Here is a 25096-nt window from a genome sequence, read left to right as displayed (position 1 = left end):
CCCTCTGCATGAGATATTATTCCAATTGAAATAATTCGAAAATATCAGGGCTATACTTGATTTTCGTAATTAGAACGGATTCACTCTCTTTGGGCGAGTTGAGGGGGGGGGATGATAATTCGGAAAAATTAGAAAAATTGAAGTATTTTTAACTTAAGAACGGGTGACCAGATCTTAATGAAATTTGATATTTGGAAGGAACTTATGTCTAAGAAATATCCTTTTAAATCCCGACCAGATCTGGTAACATTGGAGGGATTTGGAGGGGGAACCGAAAATCATGGAAAACGCTTAGAGTGGAGAGATTGGGATAAAACTTGGTGGGTAGAATAAGCAAATGTCGTAGATACATGATTGACGTAACCGGACTGGATCCGCTCTCTTTGGGGGAGTTAGGAGGGGGTCCAGTGCTTTGTTGAGTTTGGTGGTTTTGGACGTGTTTTGATGATGAAAATTGGTAGGCGTGTCTGGTACCTGCACAAATTGACTTGATAAAGTCGACTTCCCCGATTCGACCATCTCAGGGGCTGAAGGGATAGAAAAAAAATGGAAAAAATGAGGTATTTTTAATTTGAGAGTGGGTGATCGGATCTCAATCAATTTTTGATATTTAGAAGGACCTAGTGTCTCATAGTTCTTATTTTAAATCCCAATCGGCATTAAATCTCTGATATTCCTTTTAAATCAATATATCGATTCTTAGAATTTTGCTAGAGGTTATGCCATATGAGCTCTTGGCTGTTGGCTCTTTCGGCCTCGTCACAAGTGCTATATGAGCTCTTAGCTCTTGTTTTTTAATTGTTTTTCTTCAAATAAAAAATAGCACTATATGTGAGCAACATCTCCCCCTCCCCTTTAAAAAGAGAGTTGCCTTTTCTTTTGTTGTGGCTTCTGTTCAAATTTCCCTCCGAAGACTTTTGTTTACTAATTCTAATCTAAATTTAGCTCCAAAAATCACAACTTAATTTTTTTTTATTGTCAAATTTCGTGTTAAATTTTGACCATTTCGGACTTTTTTATCATCGCCAATCCTCTCAAAAGGCCTTTTTATTTTCGTTTGAAATTATTAACTACTGCTACCACTACTGCTACTACTAAAAAATCACCGCAGCACCATAACACGTAAGGCCAATTCAGCTACGCACGATCTTCCTCAATCCCAATCTAGTCAAGAACTCCTCTTCCCATCCTCCCAAGAAGTACACATTTCCTTTAAACGATTCCTTACGACGTCTTTCCATCCCCTTTGGAGACAACATATTCTTCGTTTGGCACTAGACAGCTGGCTGAAAAGGGCAATCTTTGGCAATATGTCATCCTTCATCCACAGAACTTGTCATAGCAATCTCATCCTTTCTCTTATTGTAGCCCTAGACAATGGTGTTGAACAGCATTAAGCTATTCGCATAGCTTACTGCTTGAGTTCATTTATTTTGCTAACATTTTTATCTAGTATCCTTAAATAATTAGCTTAATCTATGTATAAGAAAATTTTACTTACCCATTTGATATTGTGTTGATCACATTTGATTCCATTGCCTTATCCAAAAATGTCCTCATACCATTTTTGATACTAAATGGGAGATAAACACAATATTTTAGATAAATTTATTTTTAAAACAGATAACACCGCAGAAAAGTATTAAGAAAATGGCAGCGATTTTGCAATATCGGCTATCGAAGGTCTAGATATACGTCTAGCTCTATCTTATTGTACATATCCTCTTTTCTTCCGTATTAATGAAAAAGTGACGTATTACCAAGTGCTCGCTACAGAGTGCCTAGAGCCTAGCTAAGAGTTCGTAGCTAAGCTTCAATAACTTCATTTTTTTACGTAGGTATATTAGACTCTGGGTACGCATTCTTAATTTGGAACTAAAACTAATGCTACTCTTTTGGATATAAACTTCTTTATCATATCAGTAAATAACGTCTGCGTTTAGTCGAGCTTGTTTCTTTATCAATCGGCAAGTTTCTTTAACGTGGCAAACCGGTCTTACAGAAGTTCTTTACTAGAGAACCTCGTCCACTTTTTTAGCAATGTAAGATTGTTAGTCTATTCCCTGTCATAACCTGGATGTGTTATGTTCATTTTGCAAAGATGAATGTTTTAGGGATTTGTGTAATTTTGTTCCTTTCCCTTGGATGTTTGAATGCAGGAGGAATCATTGACTGTTCTTCCGGGGGTCGAACTTGTAGGCCCTTTTTTACGCTCAAAGGTTTCTTGTGCGACTGCGTATTTCCAAAAATTTTTAAAGACAATGAATGTGTCATTGGTAAGTTTCCTCTAATTACTAATACTGGCTCATATATTAAGGATATTTATCAACTGTATGGGAATTGAGTAGAATTTTCCTTTCATAAGAACTTGCAAAGAAAACTTACTGCCAAATTTATCAAGCTAGTCTGGCTACATTGCTACATTACAACCCAACAAACAGTTCGTGATAACAAGCAACTCGTGCTGTTAATGACCAACTTTTCTAAGAAACACAGATTCAATCAAAACAACTTACTTTTGATGCTGATTTTAATTATGTATTATCCACTAAATGAATAGCACATATGTACACATGAATACATGAATATGCACAGCACGCACCAAACATTGGTGCGTGGTCTGAGAATATACAAAATGTGTTCAGAAAGGGGTGAACACATCCAAAAGGGTTAGTTATGCTGGGTGGTAAAAATTAGACCATCAAGGCAAACATATAAGAACATCTTATTGCAGAATTTTCCACACCCTATGCATTAAAATAATTTATTTTGCGTGTTAACGAGAAGAATGAACACGGATTCGTGTTTATTTGTATGTTTGTTCTATGCTTTTACCCAGGGGTGTTGGTATCAAACCAAGGGTCCTAGAAAATCAGGCCAGGCTAACCGCAATAAAATTTAAAAGTTCTTATTCCCTTTCAAAGTAGTAAAAAAGAGACTGTCAGAGCAAAGTGAGATATACTTCCTGCTATTTTCCAGCACAAAAAAGTATTATTCTCCTCAAAGAGGCAAAAAAAACTAATGATTGAAAATTCTAATTTAGCACATCTGTATAAAAATACTGAAAATTTTTATGTTGACCTTTCAAGTTAAGAGGGAATAACGCATTGCTCTGCGTTGTGCGTCAAGAGCGAACGGTGTGCGCTCGCTCTTGAACATACATGCAATCGATTAAAAAAATGATAACACAGACATTTCATTTGAAGTTTCATTTAACTAAGATGATTCCTACGAGGCTTCAAAAAATTAATTACAGTGATGCATGCTTGAATATTAGCTGTTAGGGAGAATGAATGTTGTATCTTTTTTATATAAATAACGACGAAGACCACACTGCCTTTCCATCACAAACACCAAAAACAAGAAGGACAATAGGGAATTTTTTAAGACAGTGGGAAACAAATTAGAATGAATATTTCGGCCCTATGTCCAAGGGCCGTCCTCAGCAATAAAGATAAGAAAAAACAACTTACAATACTAACGTTCATTAAAAATACTAACGTTGATAGTTATTCAGGGAATGCTTTTATAAGTTCAACTGGGATCTCAATGGTACAAATAATAGATTTTATTTCAGTTTCTATATTTTTTCCATTATTTGCTTCGTTGAAATTCCCAGGATCTCATCTTCTGGAGTTGCAGGGATTTAATGGTTTTCGGAGAGAGGGGGAGGACATTTGCACAATGCTAGCTAGGTGTTTATTAAGCTCTTTGTCTGTCTGCCCAGGCAATTCATCCAGAAGAAAATCTAGGTTCTTCAATGAGCGACACTCTATTTATTTCACTTTCTTAAGCCATTGCTGAGGTTTGTTCTGTTTTAACCAATCTAATTTATCAAACAGTTCGTGGTAACGAACTGTAGTAAGGAGCGACCCGGCTCAATAGAAACCAAAACTCTAAAAAAATGGAATTTTGATACCAATAGCTACATCAAAAGAATTGCATTTTAATGCTGATTTTAAATATATAAGTTTCATCAAGTTTAGTCTTACGCACCAAAAGTTACGAGCCTGAGAAAATTTGTGTTATTTTAGAAAATAGGGGGAAACGCCCCCTAAAAATAATAGAATCTTAACGAAAATTACACCATCAGATTCAGCGTATCAGAGAACCCTACTGTAGAAGTTTCAAGCTCCTATCTACAAAAATGTGGAATTTTGTATTTTTTGCCAGAAGGCAGATCACGGATGCGTGTTTATTTGTTTTTTTTTTGTTTTTTTTCCCAGGGGTGATCGTATCGACCCAGTTGTCCTAGAACGTTGCGAGAGGGTTCATTCTAACGGAAATGAAAAGTTCTAGTGCCCTTTTTAAGTGACCGAAAAAATTGGAGGGCACCTAGGCCCCCTCTCACGCTAATTATTTTCCCAAAGTCAACGGATCAAAATTCTGAGATAGCCATTTTATTCAACGTATTTGAAAAACCTTATAACTATGTCTTTGGAAACGACTTACTCCTCCACAGTCCCCGTGGGAGGGGCTACAATTTACAAACTTTGACCAGTGCTTACATATAGTAATGGTTATTGGGAAGTGTACAGGTGTTTTCAGGAGGATTTTTTGGTTGGGGGGAGGGGTTGAGAAGATGGGGATTTACTGGGGGAACTTTCCATCGAGGAATTTGTCATGGGGGAAGAAAATTTCCATGAAGGGAGCGCAGGATTTACTAGCATTATTTAAAAAAAAAAAACAATGAAAAAATAAGTATGAAAAAGTTTTTTTCAGCTGGAAGTAAGGAGCAGCATTAAAACTTAAAACGAACAGAAATTATTACCCATATGAGGGGCTCACCTCCTCCTAATACCTCGCTCTTTACGCTAAAGTGTTTTTAGCAATGTCAACTATTTATTCTACGGCTTTTGTGATTCAGGGGTCATTCTTAATGAATTGGGACAAAATTTAAGATTTAGTGTACATAGAGAGGTACTGACGAGGGGGCGAACCCTCTCATATGTGTAATAAAAACATGAGAATAAAACATTCTTTTCGTAAGCTAGTTTATGAGTTACTTATATCTTTTACTAATAAAAAGATTCGTAAAAAATTAAAAGTTCTAGTTGCCTTTTTAATTAACCAAAAATTGGAGGGCAACTAGGCTTCCTCCCTCGCTCTTTTTTTCTCAAAATCATTCGATCAAAATTATGAGAAAGCCATTTAGCCAAAAAAAAAAAAAAAAATGCAAATTTCGTTTTAATTATTTCTCTGCAGAAAGCCAAAATCAAAACATGCATTGATTCAAAAACGTTCAGAAATTAAATAAAAAAACAAGTTTTTTCAACTGAAAGTAAGGAGCGACATTAAAACTTAAAACGAACAGAAATTACTTCGTATATGAAACGGGCTGCTTCCTCATCAACGCCCCGCTCTTTACGCTAAAGTTTTTTACTGTTTTAAAAAGAAGAGTTGAGAGAAAGAGTCAAACTTTAGCGTAAATAGCGGGGCGTTGATGAGGAAGCAGCCCCTTTCATATACGAAGTAATTTCTGTTCGTTTTAAGTTTTAATGTCGCTCCTTACTTTCAGTTGAAAAAACTTGTTTTTTTTTATTTATTTTTTCTTAACATAAGGAGAAGTAGCACGACGTATTTCATTCTTTATTTGTTTATGGAGGCTTAGGTTTCCTCCTTCTTTCCGGGGCGAAAAGTTTTAATTTCAAATGGATTAGTCCTTTATTTTTTAATTAATGTAAGGTTTGTATGAAGAACATACCTTTTTGGTAACTTCGTGGAAACAATTTTGGTAATTTATCATTAACTTTGATTGAAACAAAGTAACCTTTGACTTAAGACTTACACACGACAAAATATCATCCCAAATCTCAGACATAATCCAAGATCCAAAACCAAAAGGATTTTGACTTGTTATTGGCCGGTACGAAAACTCAGAATTGGGTATTTTTTTTTTTTTTTTTTAACTAGGAGTGCCTTCAACTGTAGCATGAAATTATAGCTACCAGTTAAGACGGGGAGGGTTGTTGGAGTATTGTAAAAGGTTTAAAGGTTGGTGCAAATAATATCCAAATTGGTTCCACCTTTTGTAGTAGGCACCCCAACAATTTGTTTAACCTTCTGATCTTTGCACAGACAAAGACTTAGTTCGTCTACATCTTCTGCTATAAAAATGCCGGGATTTGGATACTTTGTCGTCACATAGTCAAGACGTGCCTGTAGTCTGTTATGGAAATCACGACAAAAACAAGTATTCTGTCCGGATGAATAATAAAACGAGCAAATCATTAAATTAGTGTAAGGCCAAAGTAGGCATTTGGGCTTAGTAGATATCCAAATGATTTAATCGCAATCACATAATCCTGGCTCATGGACAAGGGTAGAAGATAGGCAGTCCTTGGCGAAAATTATTACTCCTCCTTTTTTCCCACCGGGTGGTCAACTGGGCGTAGCTTTATGAACTCCTGAAAATCAGTCATTTTAAAGAGATTTGTATTTCGTGCCTGGACTTCAGTAACTAAAATTTTCGCCAATAAAGTTCAATTTTGCTATTGCTTTTAACTCAACTAACTTTTCAAAATTCAAAATTTCGGCGTTTGTGAGGAGGAAAACGGGGAAATGATAACGTTTTTTTTTTATCAAACTCTTTAACAACAGATTTCTTCAAGCAAGCTTTATTCGGAGGGAACTTTTGCAGGATGTTTTGTGTTAAAATTAAATGCTGGGAGTGGGGAGAACATCCCCTAAAAGTGAAATATTATCCTTCGGTGTAATATAGGAAGGTTTTTTGTAGGGCTCAAACTCACCACCCTGGACCGAGTGACTACTGAACCGGTTTCGGATTGGAAGGGAAGAGGTTCACTTTTGAAAGTTGGGGGTAAATTGTGAGAGCCACGGGTAAAATTTTCTCTTTTGTAAAATTTTCTTCTATTAAATAGGGGATACCGTATATTTTATCTGAATATTCACGGGTGATCAGTGAAGCAATAACTGTTCTATGGTCGGACTTTAAGAGTCAAGCTTCAACTGGGAGATGGGATGGAATGGATAATTTTTGGGGCACACTTTTTATTATAGGATAATTTTCGCATTTAGGAACTCTCAAGCCAGGGTCACACTACACTGTTAAGGTAGCCAGGGGGGATAAAGTGTAAAGGATGAGGGAAAGGTTTCTTGGTGATCCGGGAACAAGTCAAATTGGGAGTGTTCTTTATATGGGGGAACGGGAAGGCAAGATGATGCTGGGAGAAGGAAGTACGGTGGAATGTGTCTGAGAGGGGAGGGGTCAGGTGTATTTCTGCAAATAACGGGTGAAGTCTAGAACCTGTCGGTAACTTCTTGGACGCATGGAGAGGAGTGGAGTCAACAGGAAGTGGATTTTTGGGAGTAATGTGAGTGAGGAGGTTTTGGGAATGTCCAAATTAAGTGAAGTGATTTTGGGGGGTTGTTTGACTGGACAGGCAAAACTAATTGGGGTGGATGATTGTTTTGAGGGAAAGATTCCTGGAGTATACTGATCTGCACCGGGTGTGCTGGGGGATAAGACTGATAGTCGAATTAAACACAATCTTGGAGAGGATTGGTTGTGAATACTCTCGGTGCCCCCCCAAAGAAAGGTTGGCTTTTTAACCTACCCTCCACCTTTGATGATACATGAGCAAAATTACACGACCTATCAACACAAAATAAAACAGAACAGATCGACATAATCAAAAATACACTTTTCAGAGACACAAATTCCCGAAATAAAATGACGACAAATACTGATTTTGTGGCATACTTGGGTGTAAGGCGTGATTTAGAGCCAGGGGGTAGAGAAAGTGGTGTTAAAGGTGGTTCAAAGTCATCATTCAGAGAACATGGGGAGTGGCAGATTGACAATATCCACTCACCACATTGTTTTCTCTCCTCACTAGAATGAAGCACACTTTGGACGAAACGACTGTTGACATTGACTGCACTGCACTGTTCCACTAAAGGCACGAAGTCTGCACTCTGGGTTTGTGCATTTCATGGGTTTTGGCGTAATAGTGATACAAATCATCCACATTATAAATAGTAGGAGAGAGATACGGAAAAAAATGGTCGAACCAGGAAAAAATTGATACAAGAAATTATTTTTGCACCATTTTGTTCAGAAAAGAGAGTTGTACAATATATCAAAAATCTAAATCTCCATCGCGCTGCGAAATTACCTTTTTTCTAGTTTTTCACTGCTTTTTTTTCTAGAATCCGAGAATAGGGAACCATGAACAAAAAGCCCCCCTAGTAGCATAATATTTTTAGGTTTGAATGTAAAATGAGTCGGAGGTAATAGGCTTAGGACTGTCTGTGCAGGATTTGACTTTTGTTGATAGAAGAGCATCGCTAAGTGCTGAAAACCATGGTGTGATCAAGATAGGCCCAAGATTGCACAAAGCCTCCGACTAAATTGGAGGTCCCAGGGACTTCATGCTGTCCGGTTCTAAGCCGACTTAAGCGCTTCGGTGTAGGCTTGAGAAGATATGTTGGTCCCTGTCCTGCACTGGTATCCAGGATCATTGCTTTTCCCAGGCCAAAATAATTGCAGCGATCTAAAGAACATGAAAATTGGAACTTGGAATTTTACGACGTTAAAAAATGACTATCGTATCGACATTCTGAATGACGGATTCAGACGGTTTGAACTTGACTTATTAGGAGTTTCAGAAACTAATATCCCAGGGGTAGGAAGCATGAAATTAGGTGACATAGAATTTGTTTACTCAGGCAGGAAGGATGGGATACATAGGCAGGGAGTAGGGCTCATGATGAATAAGGAAGCTGCTAAGTCTTGTTTAGGCTGGGAAGGTATTAACAATAGAATACTAATTGCTCATTTTATAACTAAATAATTAAGGGTGTCAGTAATAGTACTATATGCCCCCGTTTAACCAACTGACGGAGATACTATTAACTCGGATGTATTTTATTTACAGCTACAGGAGCAAATAGACAGAGTACCAGGTATAAATATGGTGTTTTTACTAGGAAATTTTAATGCCCAGGTTGGTAGAAATAGGGGTCCTCAGTTTTATAGATTATGAGCAAGCGTTGAAGTCTGTTGACAGAAGAGCTTTAGCAAAGGTCTTATCCTTATATGGTATACCAGACAATTACATTAAAGTGATTTGTACTATGTACATGAATTATACTGCTGCGGTTAAGGTAGGAAATGAGGTTAGCACCTGATTTTGTATTAAATCAGGAGCTAAGGAATGTTGTGTTCTATCCCCCTTTATATGGATCATTTTGATGGAAATTGTCCTAAGTTGCACCGGAAAGGCAAATGGAGACCACGGAATCAAATGGAGAAGAAAACCTCTCTTGGACTTAGATTATGCTGATGATTTAAGCATATTACATGAAAATGTGAGCAAAATGAATGAATTTTTAGAGGTTTAGCGAGTTCAGGGTGGTAGAATAGGTTTGAAAATTAATGTTAATCACTAAGGCTAGGAATAATTGAAGTTAGAAAGGTGACGTTGGGTAACGAAAAGATTGATCAGATGGGCAGCTTCACTTACCCTAGTAGTATTATTAGTCAAAACGGCAGGAGCAGTGAAGATGTTAAAAGTAGAATAGCCAAGTCTCAGGATGTTTTTTCACAGTTAAAAAATGTTTGGAAGAATAGGAAGATAAGTCTGCGAACTATGATTAGAATATTGGAAGCTATAGTGATGACAGTGGTCAAATATGGCTCTGAAGCATGGGCGTTCTGAAAAGCGGATGAAAATTTACTAGATGTTTTCCAGAGAAATTGCCTAAAGATTGTTCTGGGTACCCAGCTGACTTACCGTATTTCAAACAGTAGGTTGCACAAAAAATTTGGTTCAATCCCGCTTTATAGGGCTATAATGAAAGAAAGGCTGAGATCTCAGTAAATGTATTTTGAAAGTCAATTGCCAAACAGTAGAACAATATTGATTGTGAGGCTTAACAAGCGTAAATTAGGATCAGTATTTTTGTTAGGGAAGTGATGACACAGTTTTCTAAGGATTTCAAGGTTCCTAGAAAGCTTCATATAGACACTTGCTATGTGTCTGCTATATCCCAATAGTGGTCAATGGGAATTTTGAAGGGATTAAAAAAATTATTATGAAAATAATTATAAAAAAATTAAAAGACACTAATTAGATCTAATAAATTAGAATCGGATATTTTAGTTCTTACACGGGCGACGTGAAAAACTGAGAAATTTTCATTATTTTAGAAAACAAAAAACTTTTGACAAGAAAAAAAAACAGAAAATAATTTCTTGAAAAATCCTTAAGAGAACTTTTTGAAAGAAAAATAGAGCCATTTCAAGCTTAAGGCGAGCAGAAATAAATTCCTATAACCGCTCAAACTCAAAACGACCAGAAATGACTATTAACCCTTCTTTTCCCCTAACCGTAAATTCTAAAGCCTATTGCATTATCTGCGCCTTACCGAAAACAAATTATCTTACAATTATTTTTTTCAATACTCACAACATTGAAAAATAAAATTACAGTGAAGTAAAAGTTTTGAGCAATTAATATTATTATAATCAAATATTCAATTTATTTCTATTAGTTCTTGTCAAGGACTGTCAAGGACAAATATAGTTTCTAACAAAACTCAAATGACGCTATAGGCCTTAGAGTTTAAATTTTTAGGGTTTGAGGAAAAGAGGAAGTAGCCAATGTTCCTGTTTGTAGTGATTTTTGCTCGTTTTAAGTTTGAATTGAAGATTCAGTTTAATTTGTTTTAATACTCACAACACTGAAAAATAAAATTATAGTCAAGTAAAATCTAGAATTTCTACGTTTGAGCAATTAATGTTATTATAATCAAATATTCAATTTATTTCTATCAGTTCTTGTCAAGGACTGTTAAGGACAAATATAGTCTCTAACAAAATGCAAATGACGCTATAGGCCTTAGAGTTTAGACTTCTACCGTTTGAGGGAAAGAGGAGGTAGCCAAGTTCTATTTGTAGTGATTTTTGTTCGTTTTAAGTTTGATTTGAATATTCATTTTAATTTTTACTCTTTTTAATATTTATTTATATTAGAAAATGTTATCCGATTTTTTTGCTAAAACTGCTCATTTGATTTATGTTTGTTTTGGTTTCATTTATTCTTTAATAGTAATTTCTGGTTTATTTTGAGTTTGAATTGTTATATGAATTTATTTCTAATGGTCTTAAGTTTAATATGGCTCTCTATTTCTCTCTGGTAAACTTCCTTTTCGTTTTTTTTTTCGTTTTTTTTTTTTTTTTTTTTTTTTTATCAATACCGGATAATAACAAAATGTGCCAATGTAGCATGATAACAGAAGAACGAAATCATGTATATGGTCCGAATAGCAGAACAAATTTTTAATTACTTGGGCTGGTTGTCTCTTTTGAGATTGGGACGTTGAAGTAGAATCAAATATTATTTTCCAAAATTGGGATAAAGTTAAAAAACAAAGAACACGGCATAATTTTTTATCTAAGGAGTTGTTCTGAAGCATCTTCAGGAATATCCAACTGGTCTTTGGAGGTGTTTTTTATATTTCAGTTGAGCTTGTATTATTTTATTTTTAAGACCCGTTAGATTTTCTAGTTATGCAAACCGGTCTTTCTCAGGTCACATTTCAATGAAACTTCTTTCGTTTTATTAGAGCGGTTCAATTGCTTTAGTTTCTTGTCCGTCAACTTCTGTCGTGTTATGTTTGTTTCTCAAAAATGAACATTTTATTGATATTTTTAATATTGCTCTTTTGCTTTGAAAGTTCGAACGCAAAAGAAACTATTGACTGTTTCTCCTGGAGGCCAAGTTGTAGAGTAAATCTTGCGCCTAATAGTGTTTTGTACGATTGCACGTTCCCAAAAATATATAAGGAAAATGACTGTGTTATTGGTAAGTTTCATAGAATGATTAATAAGGTATTTAGTGAGAGCTTATTTACTAGTTAAACAGTAAATGCGACTCCTAATTCTCCTTTTCTATTTTATTTAAATAAAAAATAAGTGCAAACAGTTTGGAAATAAAATGTTCTTTGCCAATGCATACACTACGTAGTGGAATACCTTCTGTTTAAGTAGCTTTGATATTGTGTGTTTTTCAATATGAAAACAGAACAGAAAAAGATTATCTGTTTGGATTTGCTGCTTCCGACTGCTTGGGATTGTCCCTCCTAATAAACAGAAACACGGTGTATTTTATGCTACCAGCTGTTATTTACTGTATATGTTATTTTCTTCTTCTTCTTCACAAGATATCGAAGGATTTTCTTTTTTAGCTTTTGCATGTGTGTTTCTTTATGTTTTTTCTTAAAAAAAAATAAATAAATAAAAAATAAAATAAAAATATTACCACAGCAAAATGGAATAGTTTCCCACTTCTGGCGACAGAGAATTAAAGCTCAATGTTTACTTTGGTAACGATGCATTTCTCAAAGACTCTTTAAGTAAATAATTGTGTACCGACGCAAGGACCTTAGTAGTCTGGAAGCGCCGTTAATCCGATACAATAAAATATATAAAATAGGAAAGTACAGATTGATTAATTAATCGAGTGACACTCTCTATTTGATAGTTAAATGTTTTGAAAAAATAAAAAACAAAATTTAAAAGTACTAGGATTATACAATTCGACTTATTCGATAAATAGTTATGAAGAAAAATACAAAACAATGAGTTCTGGGGAAATTTCCTTGGAAGACTGCCAGAGCGTTCCCATGGAGAATTAGGCCTAATCCAATCAATGTTATAATTTCTAAGAATGAAGTGTGTACAAGCTAAGGCTACGATTACAAGACTATAGGCCGTCTTCAATTTCCATTTTTATCTATGATTGTTGCATAGCCACATGTATGAATACTATTTGTCTTATCCTAAAATGCATCGGGGACGAACGAAAGGTTGACAAACTTGCAGAAGCATGTCACCTAGTCTTGATACAATCGTGTTTTGGAATTCTTTGAAGTCACTATGATAAAGAAGGAGTATTGAATCTTTGAAGCCTACTTAGTGCCTGACTAGTCTTGATACAATGTCACCTAGTCTTGATACAATCGTGTTTTGGAATTCTTCCTTTGAAGTCACTATGATAAAGAAGGAGTATTGAATCTTTGAAGCCTGCTTAGTGCCTGACTAGTCTTGATACAATGTCACCTAGTCTTGATACAATCGTGTTTTGGAATTCTTCCTTTGAAGTCACTATGATAAAGAAGGAGTATTGAATCTTTGAAGCCTGCTTAGTGCCTGACTAGTCTTGATACAATGTCACCTAGTCTTGATACAACCGTGTTTTGGAATTCTTCCTTTGAAGTCACTATGATCAAGAAGGAGTATTGAATCTTTGAAGCCTGCTTAGTGCCTGACTAGTCTTGATACAATGTCACCTAGTCTTGATACAATCGTGTTTTGGAATTCTTCCTTTGAAGTCACTATGATAAAGAAGGAGTTTTGAATCTTTGAAGCCTGCTTAGTGCCTGACTAGTCTTGATACAATGTCACCTAGTCTTGATACAATCGTGTTTTGGAATTCTTCCTTTGAAGTCACTATGATAAAGAAGGAGTATTTAATCTTTTAAGCCTGCTTAGTGCCTGACTAGTCTTGATACAATGTCACCTAGTCTTGATACAATCGTGTTTTGGAATTCTTCCTTTGAAGTCACTATGATAAAGAAGGAGTATTGAATCTTTGAAGCCTGCTTAGTGCCTGACTAGTCTTGATACAATGTCACCTAGTCTTGATACAATCGTGTTTTGGAATTCTTCCTTTGAAGTCACTATGATAAAGAAGGAGTATTGAATCTTTTAAGCCTGCTTAGTGCCTGAATAGTCTTGATACAATGTCACCTAGTCTTGATACAATCGTGTTTTGGAATTCTTCCTTTGAAGTCACTATGATAAAGAAGGAGTATTGAATCTTTGAAGCCTGCTTAGTGCCTGACTAGTCTTGATACAATGTCACCTAGTCTTGATACAATCGTGTTTTGGAATTCTTCCTTTGAAGTCACTATGATAAAGAAGGAGTATTGAATCTTTGAAGCCTGCTTAGTGCCTGACTTGTAAAGGTTCAAGATCAAACATTTCTTGATTAAAGTCTGTTGGGCTGTAGGTGCATACCAACCAAATTTCAATTGATTCTGATCTTTTAGTGCAGAAGGTAAGTGGTACTCAAAAGTGCCGTAAGCCTCTGAAAATCAATCTCTCCTGTTTCTTTCGCCGGTTTTTTTTTTTTTTTTTGCCTTACACGTTTCAAGCAGATATGAGAACTTCATTGCAAAGATTGGAGAAGTGAAGTACACAACAAAAAATCATTGCTGTCATGGCTTATTGGCATATGATCAGTATTTCGTCTAATCGTTCAGGGGTGAGGCTTTTGTGTGATTCCACTTCTAACAAGATACAACTTGCCCACTGTTCTGCTTAAAAGCTTGTAGGGAGAGAGGTGGGGCACGGGTTTACTTTGGGTCCTAGATCATACACCTTGAAATTAATTGCACATATCTGATTGAATTTTAATAAAAAATACCTATATTTGTACTAAAAGGTTAGTGGTGGGAGGGGTTTGGAGGGACATCGGGTCTGCTTGAGTTTGATTTGTGACTCCAATAAAATAAATCGAAATCCTTGCCTAATGCCGCTTCCAAAATACTGCAACACACTATCATTTCTTACGAAAAAATTTCAGAGAGATAGAGAAGAGTGAGCGAGTTAGAAGATTGAAAGGCTCAATTACCGATTATTATTATTAACAGTACTATTATTATTATTATTGCTACATCAATTATTATTATGAGCATGATTTTCATTATTATTGTTTCTTCAATTATACTGTTTGAGAGTCTTTTTGTCATTCTGGTTTAAAAAAGGTGCCACATGTCTACGCTATTGGAGCGACTTAAAGGGACCAGGGGCCAACTGTGGTGCCCCAATCATGCAGATTGCAAAGCTTTTCGTGCTTCTTTTTCACAACAATTTACAACACGTGTTCTTATCGATGAAAAAGTTGGCTTTGGGAGGATGTTGGTGAGGCTCTAGGCCTTCTGTTTACTTTCTATTATAGAAATTAAGAACGGTTTCTTGGGAAATCATTGTATAAGCCGAAACATACATATCTTTCTGCTAAAACTTAACAGAAAAGTGGACAAAGGAGGTCATAGGGTAAAAAGAAGTACAAAACCAAAGGTTTGCTATTGCAAAATAATTATTATGCATTAATTGATAAAAAATGAAGATACATATTACAGCAAAAAGTTGAAATGATTAGAAATTACTGGTAACTGATTTTTTGAGCGCACTCCCCTCCTTTCCGAAAAAGGTAAACAATTCTTTGTGCTTAATTGAAGACTAATTGTATTGCGTATTCTAATTCCGATTTCTTGTGAGTTACCACTTACTGATGCAACAATATTTTTACAGATCTGAACTATAGCCCTTATGGAGGATTCCTTGCCTTTGAAAATGGATGGAGCTCTTCATACGATGATAAAAATTCACAGGATTATATTACTCTGTCGACAGCAATATCTGAAATGGTAAACATATACCTACGTTACCACAGATGCATGAAGATTAGAAAAGCCTAGATTTAACGGCTTATTTCTTGGAATTACCACTCTGATGGCCTGTTAAAAGCTTTGAAGTAAAACAGCAGAAATAATACTGCTTAAGGATAATTTTATCCTTCTTTTTATCATTGGGCTATAACAAAAATAAACAGAATTTATATTACCACGACAAATGATTCTATTTCATAATTCTTTCTTCCATATATTCTTCAGTACTGTTAATCTTTACATGAAAAGATTAATTTTATAAGATATTGCTTTCATTAATGTTTTTATAGAAATTAATCAAGTATGTACATCCTTTTTAGTTGAGAAGAGCTGCTTCAAAAGGATAATTCTAAAAAGCAAGAAAAATATAGAAAATATGACAAATTGTGGCTCGAATTCTAAAAATAACGGGGCTCTTAATTGAGAGGGCAAATGGGCCCAATAACCAATTATCTGTTATACATATTCATGAACCAAATCCTATGATAAGTTATTGCCCAGCCTTTGGGTTATTGAACGGCATCACATAAATCGGTATAATCTTTTACAACACTGCAACAGCCAATCGTATAAGTCAATTAATTTCTAGCTTTTCATTGGTTAGATCTTATAAAGTTTTTTTTTTATGAGGAGGATGTGTTATGTCCACCTCGAAAAGTAGACGACGAGGGCGAGTAAAATTACTATTAATAATTTTATTTGCTTTCCCTTAGTATTTTCACTTTTATACTATATTAAATATTTTATGTCTCATTTTCCAATTTCTTAGGCCTTAGAAAATAATGTTGAAACTCCAGTTGTTGTAAAACGTATTTCAGTTCTTATTTTTCACGCATAAATATATATTTAGAATCAGCATAATGAGCCAATTTTCTTTATATATCTATTGGTTTAAAAATCTTTTTTCTTAGAGTTTTAGTTACTATTGAGCCACATCATTTCTTACTTACAGATAGTTACCACTAAAGCGTTTAATACTCGACTATTTTGTTTGTCTTGCATTGAACAGTAGGTACAGTATTTAAAGCATCCAAACAATTTTGAGATTTACCACCACCGTTGCTGGTGATAAGTATGCGATAAATTGGCTATTCTTGGTCTTACGAAGTACTGCTGTGTTTGGAAAATTCTTGTCTGCAAATTAAAAATATCGAATACTGATATTGATAGACACTATTAAATGACCTTAATTCTTATATTAATCAATCTTTTGTGAGAAGTGATTTCCTTTTTGAGTGTCTTCCATTGTACCTCGTCGTGCCAAAATCTCGCAAATTTTCATACGTTCATCACTCTGGAAGTACAAGTGCTATTGATCATATTATGTACTCCCCTCTTATTATCTCTTCTTCCGCTAGTGTTCATGTTAACGAGCAAGATATTGATTACATGCTAATTTCAGTAACATTTACGATGGATATTGATCCATTGTAAATCAACTGTTCGCGAGAAAAATCGAAGTGGTTTGCAGAAAAAAACAACAACTGGAGCAAAGCAAATATACCAAAGTACATCTTTACTTTGACAGCCCTTCTTTCTACCATATGTGTTTCATACCATCTTCTTCAGCGCCTGGTATCTATGACAGGTAAAGCCTATATTGACTATTATTGTGACCAACTTGTGGCACAAAGGCAGAAGAAGCTGCCGTACCTTGGCAACGTACTCGTGAAAAAAAACCAAAATCCTATCTGGTCATTGGACCTCTTTTTAAAGTCGATAATAAATGAATCGAAACTATGGCTTCAGATATGAATGTGGTTGGCCAAGTTTTTGGTGTGTGGCTGACCTCAAATGTAAAACTAAAACCGAATAATAGCGTTAGTTCAGGTCGGCACGTTATCGCGGTTTGGATTTTCCTGTGAGTAAAAAAGAATTGCGAAAAATTATCAATTCTCACAAGTTGAATGATTATATTGTGACAAGTAACTCCCTTCCACCTTCAGCTTCGTTTTTTATTTTTTCTGTGATTAACTATTCCGTGCATTCTGTATATACACACCTTCTTACCCCACTCTTCAGTAAAACCCTTTTCACAACGCTACATACTGACCATATCTTTTTTTCTGTAATTGATGCTGCGAAAGGTTTAAAATCTAATTCAATAGAAAAAGATTATTTCTAAGATGCATATGACGATTGATTGTACCCTCATTATATTTCACCCTCAGCTTTTTTTTCAAATGTGTCTATGAACTTCAAGCGTACCCGAGAGGTTTCTGTGTGGCACTGTTTCATCAATTTTAAAAATAGGAAAGTCACCGACTAGTTGTTCCAGCTATTGACCTATTACTGTTTCTTCCAGTATTAGCAAGGTTTTTGAGTGCATCATTCTACCAATTTTGACTAGAATATTAATGATGGTGAGAACCAATTTGGTTTTCGGCATGCGCACAAGAATATTTCTTCTTTACTGGTTGATAATTCTTCCAAGGGAAATGGTCTTTATATTTGTGCTTTGGATTTTTCGAAAGCGTTTGATAGCGTGGTCCATAGTCAGCTCCTTTTTTCTCTGTATAATTCTGGGGTCAATCTCTCTGTTTTAATGCTTCATAGTTTTTGGTTTTCAATTAATTTTCTTCAATTAAGATCTGCACCAGACACTATTATAAGGGTACGAAAAGGAGTTAGGTAGGGTGGCGTTCTGTCCCAAACAATTTTTAAGATTTGTATTTCTAGTATGCTGGCTAAGATTTAAGGTACATAGGTACAACTGGTATTGCGGATGTTTCTTATCTTGCATATGCTGAAGACTTGCTAAGAGCCATAGAATCTTAATGAAAATCACACCATCAGATTCAGCGTATCAGAGAGCCCTACTGTAGAGATTTCAAGCTCCTATCTGCAAAATGTGGAATTTTGTATTTTTTGCCAGAAGAAAGATCGAGAATGTTTTTTTTCGGATGGTGATCGTGTCGATCCAGTGGTCCTAGAATATCGCAAGAGGGCTCGTTCGAATGAAAATTAAAATTTTCAATTCCCTACTTGATTCAATTGATCAGAGATTCAAGTGACCAGAGAAACTAGAGGGTAACTAGGCACCCTCCCACGCTCATTTTTTCTTAAAGTTACCTGATTGAAATTTTGAGATAGCCATTTTGTTCAACATAGTAAAAAAACCCAATAGCTATGTCTTTGAGGATCACTTTATCCCTCAAAGTACTCAAGGGAAGGGCTGCCTATTATAAACTTTGCCCATTGTTTACATATAGTATTGGTTAATGGGAAGTACAAAGATATTTTCAGGGGGGTTTTATTCGGGGGGGGGGGTCAGGCTTACGTGGGAGAATCTTTCCGTGGAGAATTCATGGAGGAAGGGACATTTCAATGAAGGGGGAGCCGAATTTCCTAGCATTATTTAAAAAATGATCAGAAATTGAATAAGAAAACAAGTTTCTTCAATTGAAAATAAGGAGCAAAATTAAAACCTAAAATGAACAGAAATTATTAGGTATATGTGGGGGTTCGTACCCTAGTCAATACTTTGCTCTTTATGCTAAGGTTTTTTTTTAGTACTTTTAAAAAAAAGAGATTTCTTCTAATTAAATGGTCTTTGTGATTAGGGGTCATTTTTAAAGAATTGTAAAAGAATTGAACTTTAGCGTAAAGAACGCTAAAGAGGTATTAACTAGGGTTTGAACCCCCTCATATGCGTAATAATTTATTTTCGTTTTAAGTTTTGGTGCTGCTCCTTACTTTCAGTTGGAAAGTCTTTTTTTTTATTTAACGTTTTAAAGGTCGTGCTCATCTTGGTAAAAAGAAAATTGCATAAAGAAATATCTTTTTACCTTTTTCATGATAATTGTTCTGCAATGATCAATTTGCTCTATAGACTCTTCAGTCCATGTTTATGATAGTAAAAGGTAAAAATAATTAAGCGATTGTTTCATTTTGATACAATATTGTTCAATTGTGATTTTCTTTTGGAGTTGAAATAATTTTGCTTAAGTAATTTTTACGTAAATGCTGACTAGGCAATCTTCAGCTGAAGACAATAAATCTTAAGGTTTAATTCTAAATATTTTTTAAATGATAAAAAAAAAATACCTAGAGACTCCACTAATAAGCTGTAAAACTGTCGTAACTGTGAAAAATGTATTCAAATGCAGAAATTTTTACATATAGGCCTAAAAAAGAAATCTTGGCCTCTCATCTCTTCAGGTTGAAAAAAAAATAAAGCGACTGCAGAGGCATCATTCCATTTCTATCCTATAAATTAGAATTCAATTTTATTTTCTGCAATATTGAATTAATTTGTAATATATAATTCATTGAGTTTTTCCATTCATTTCCAAAGTTGTTTTACCTATGAAATTTGTTTGTTTTACCAAATCATAAAGTTGAGCTGTAGAGTGAAATTAATATGACTCTGACACTTTATCAGCTTCGCAGTGTGAATTGTATAAGGGATTCCTCTAACTCATGTATTTCGGAGGAGGCTCAAAGTGCAAGAATAATTTTGTCAGCTATCTTTTATCTTCCAATTGTCTCCTTGAATGCCTGCAAAACATTTGGGAAGAATATCGAATTCCAATATTTAAAGTAAACCATCTCCAAATTATTTATTAGCTTTGTCATTTTCTCTTTTAGTTTGAAGCAAATTTCAAAGACGCTTTCATTTACTTTCCCTTACTTTACTTTTACTTTACTTTACTTTTTGTTTTTTTTTGTTTTTACTTGTTTTACATGTTTGTTTACATGTGTTTGTTTTACATGTGTTTTTTACTTTTTACTTTACTTTACTTTTCATTTACTTACAACTTATTTATTAGCTTTGTCATTTTCTCTTTTAGTTTGAAGCAAATTTCAAAGACGCTTTCATTTACTTATCAGAAATCTTTGAAGATACTTTTGCTTCAACTCCAAGAATCGGCGTTAACTTTCATTTGAACTTAGAAGCATCAGAGTCTTTGACTGATTATGTTTCTTCTGTGGTTTCCACGTTGAAGGGAGATGAAACCGGTGATGTTGTTGTCCTGTCACGATTAATTGAGCTAAGATTAATATTATCTTCACTGGAAATATCGAAGTCACTTCTGCAATGCGATTCTTCAAATACGTGCTCGAGCGACGGAGATCTGTTTGCTATATGTACGCCTGATGCGATTGAAGGGACCAGCTGCAATTGTAGCCCAGGGTAAATTTAAAATTTAGTAAAAACAGCGATAAAGTGAATTATTTCAAGATGATCCTAGGCTGATGGAATATCTATTAACGTGCTTCCAATTTTTAATAGAACCTAGTAGAAAATAATTGACTTATCCATTACTTGGAGCCGAAATGGCATGCCATTTTATGGCACGCCCTTCAATTTATGATACGAAATGGCAAGCCATGTTCATTTTTGTTCTATTTTTTAATTTTGTATAAGCCTACAGGATTTATATGTGCAATAAGGTTTTTCAGAGAAAATGATCAGACGTAACATCAACAATTTATAAACTTAGTTCTGTTGTTTTTTTTTTTCCATTCCGTTGCTATTTTTCTACAAAATCCAGTTCAGTCTTTCGAGATCATGATAAAAATATCTTCTATGAAAAAATGTTATATGTTTTTGTCTTTGAATTTAGTATCCTCCACAAACTAGGTAAAAAAAGGTAAAGGATACGGCATTAGACTTTACAGTCCCTACCGATGGTGCTGATCTTGGCCCTTCAGCCAGGAAGTGCAATGGGGGGCTGGGGGCCAACCATCCTGTGCTTTCGCACAACCTTCCTGTTTACCTTCCCCAGATTTCTCCAGGTACCCATTTAAAGCTGGGTCGACTCTGGCTAAGTTTACAGAGTCACGCCACTGACTCCCGTCCCAAACTGAACAATTGGGTACACCGGGATTCGAACCCACGTCCTTTCAGACAATGGATCCCAAATCCAGCGCACCAACCGACTCGGCTAGGACGGCTGTTAAGGACGGCTGTTGAACTTTAAGTTAAGTTAGTCACGAATGTCTTACGGATTTATGGTGACTGAATGTAAGTTGTGAGACACTGAAAAGTTGATCATTACTTTTTAAAGTTATGGTTCTGTCGGCTTTTTATGAAAATCGGACCCTTCTTTATGAAGAATTGTAATTATACAAATAAAAAACCTTATATGTACTAGGAGTTTCAGGGGAAAGAAAGGCTAGACAGAAAGAATAAGGTGAAGACTGTACCTTTCTGAACTTTGTTTTGTGAGGATCGGTAGAATAAGTATGATAAAACGAGTTTAATTCCATGCTCTATATGGGTCGGTAAAAACTTGACGGGGCATTGTTGGAATGCTGGGTCTTAAAAGACACTTTAGTATTTAGGCAGAATCCAGACTGAAAAGCTAAATCTTTAAACTGAAAAATTCCAATCTAGTTCGAGCTTTGTTAGCTGAGTTGCGGAAACTACTGAACCACAACTATCAATTTAACAGACTAGCATCTACACAGAAGCTCAGACCCGTAATCTACGTTTTGGATGTGAGTTTTTTTTCTTTTTTAAACCTGAGAACAGAATTGGATAGCGTCAGAAATTAGGATTCGAGTTTATTTTTGACGATAGATTTGGAGAGAGAGCTTATTAATAAGTCCGAAACGTTAATAGCGCCAGAAATTAGTTTCGATTTTATTTTAAATATTACAACATATTTGAAAAAAGGGCTTATTAATCTGAGTCCAAAACATTAAATGTGTCAGAAATTAGGATTCAAGTTGTTTTTTAAGCCTGAAAACAGGTTTGAATGAAGGGCTTCTTGATCTGAGTCCAAAACGTCAATAGCGTCAGAAATTAAGTTTCGATTTTTTTTAACCTGACAACAGATTTGAAGAAACGGCTTGTTAATCTGAGTCCAAAACATTAATAGTGTCAGAAATTAGGATTTGATTTTTTTTTTCAAACCTGACAACAGATTTGGAGAAAGGGCTTATTGATCCAATTCCAATACATTAATAGTGTCAGAAATTAGGATTCGAGTTTTTTTTTAACCTGAAAACAAATTTGGATAAAGGGCTCATTGATCCAATTCCAATACATTAATAGCGTCAGAAATTAGGATTCGAGTTTTTTTTAAACCTGACTACAAATTTGGAGAAAGGCCTTATTAATCTGAGTCCAAACGTAAATTTCGTCAGAAGTAAGGATTCAAATTTCTTTTAACCGCAGAACAGATTTGAAGAAAGGGCTTATTAATCTAAGTCCAAAAACCTAATACCATCAGAAATTAGGATTTGAGTTTTCTTTAACCTGACAACAGATTTGTAGAAACAGCTGATTAATCTGAATCCAAAACGTTAATAGCGTCAGAAGTTAGGATTTGAATTTTTTGAAACTTACAACAGATTTGAAGAAAGGGCTTAGTCCAAAGCATCAATAGCGTCAGAAATTAGAATTCGTTTTTTTTTTTTTTTTTAACCTGACATCATATTTGAAGAAAGGGATTTTTAATCTGAGTCCAAAACATTATTTTGAAACTTACAACAGATTTGAAGAAAGGGCTTAGTCCAAAGCATCAATAGCGTCAGAAATTAGAATTCGTTTTTTTTTTTTTTTTTAACCTGACATCATATTTGAAGAAAGGGCTTTTTAATCTGAGTCCAAAACATTATTAGCGTCAGAAATTAGGATTCGATTTTCTTTTTAAACCTGACAACAGGTGTTGAGAAAGGGCCAAAACGTTGATAGCGTCAGAAATTAGGATTCGAGTTATTTTAGTTATAATGTTTTCTATAGCCGTTTCTAACACCTTAAGCCATTATAATTTTTGTTGAGGGTTCAGTGTTTAGAGACTTGTTGTTTCGTGCCAGATATATGGCGAACATTTCTTTCAACAAATAAGCATTCTTTTTGAAGGGTTTGTGTTTTATAATGGATAAGTTTCTCGTTAAAAAAATGAAAAAAAAGAGGGTAAAGCTTTTGAAGAGACAGTTTAATTAACAGAAGAAATGAAATTTCGTCATGTGGATAAGAAAGACATTTTATGTACAGGTAATTTTTAAGACCTTACAACTTGTATAAAAATCATGATGATGGAATATGTATTTTTATTTTGATCAGCCGAATCTGAATTTCTAACTATCATCCATAAGAGTCTATGATATGTTATTCACAGCTCAATTTTGATGATAGTTTTATATTTCAGAAACATTGAAAGTCTGAGATATAAGATTTGGCAATAATAACAAATCTACAGTCATTGTCGTTTTGAATAAGCCACTCAAAATCTAAGCTGATTTATGAAGCCTCTTTAATTTTTTGAAATTTCTATGTAGAAATATTCTTAATGGCACTCGACTTTGTATTCCAAATGCGATATCTTTCAAAGTAAGGATTTACACAGCACAAGAAAAGATCTCTTATTTGGTCATTGAGTACTGTGCGGTTGGGCTTAATATAATAGGATGAAAACCAGGAATAATTTGCGATTCCTGAAACTTAATGATTGTCACTTGCCGTTAATACATAAAAAAAACTAGTTTTTTTAACTAAAAGTAAGGAGCGACATTAAAACTTAAAACGAACAGAAGTTACTCCGTATATGAAAAGGGTTCTCCCCTCCACAATCCCTCGCTCTTTACGCTAAAGCTCTTAATTGTTTTAAAAAGCAGAATTGTGGCAAAGAGTCAAACTTAAGCGTAAAGAGCGAGGGATTGCGGAGGGACAACCCATTTCATATACGGAGTAATTTCTGTTCGTTTTAAGTTTTAATGTCGCTCCTTACTTTCAGTTAAAAAAACTAGTTTCTTATGTAATTTCTGAACGTTTTTGAATTAATGCATGTTTGATTTTGGTTCTCCACACATAAATTATCAAAATGAAATTTGCATATTAATTCCTTTTTTTGGCTAAATGGCTTTCTCTTAGTTTTGATCAGACGATTTTGAGAAATAAAGGGGTGGGGAAGGAGGCCTAGTTGCCCTGCAATTTTTCGGTTACATAAAAAGGCAACTATAAATGTTTTTATTAGGAAAAAATATACGTAACTTAACAATTAACTTACGTAACAAACTTTTATATTCTTAAATTTTTATTATGTATATGAGGGGGTTTGTACCCTCGTTAATACCTCGCTCTTTACACTAAATCGTAAGTTTTGTCCCAATTCTTTAAGAATGACCCCTGAATCAGAAAGGCCGTAGAATAAATAATTGAAATTACTAAAAATACTATAGCATAAAGAGCGAGGTATTTATTTCCTCCTAAATACCTCGCTCTTTATGCTAAGGTATTTTTAGAACCCCTCATGTGCGTAATAATCTCTTTTCGTTTTAAGTTTCAATGCTACTCCTTACTTTCAATTGAAAGAACTTTTCCATGTTTATTTTTTCATTTTTTTATAGTAGTTTTAGAAAATCCTGCGCGCTTTTCATTGAATTTCTGTTCCCCCATGACATATTTCTCCAAGAAAAGATAATCCCACATAGCCCCCTCCCGTCAACCCCACCCCCAAAACAAAAAAAAGTCCCCTGAAAACGTCTGTACAGTTCCCAATAACCATTATTATATGTAAACACTGGTCGAAGTTTGTAACTTGCAGCCCCTCCCCCAGGGACTGTGGGGGATTAAGTCATTCCCAAAGACATGGTTATTATGGTTTTTGACTATGCGGAACAAAATGACTATCTCAAAATTTTGATCCGTTGACTTTGG

At 34.8% G+C, this 25096-nt stretch overlaps 1 protein-coding gene across 2 annotated transcripts in view; it reads left to right on the top strand.

Moving 5' to 3' along the window:
* The first annotated feature begins 2066 nt into the window (after window positions 1-2066).
* LOC136025368 (uncharacterized) overlaps window positions 2067-25096 on the top strand; it is a 172776-nt gene continuing 149746 nt past the window's right edge. The window contains exons 1-3 of one of the 2 annotated variants that reach the window (XM_065701329.1): window positions 2067-2276; window positions 15347-15462; window positions 20277-20620. In XM_065701329.1, the coding sequence (XP_065557401.1) occupies window positions 2078-2276; window positions 15347-15462; window positions 20277-20620 (659 nt within the window). In that variant the 5' untranslated portion in view covers window positions 2067-2077. Of the gene's footprint in view, window positions 2277-11634; window positions 11832-15346; window positions 15463-20276; window positions 20621-25096 lie in introns of those variants that run through there. The other variant, XM_065701330.1, reaches the window with a different exon arrangement.

Source organism: Artemia franciscana, chromosome 3 (assembly GCF_032884065.1).
Source record: "Artemia franciscana chromosome 3, ASM3288406v1, whole genome shotgun sequence".
Lineage (NCBI taxonomy): Eukaryota > Metazoa > Arthropoda > Branchiopoda > Anostraca > Artemiidae > Artemia > Artemia franciscana.
The sequence above is the reverse complement of the archived record's forward strand: the minus strand, read 5'-3'. Positions and strand labels throughout refer to the sequence as shown.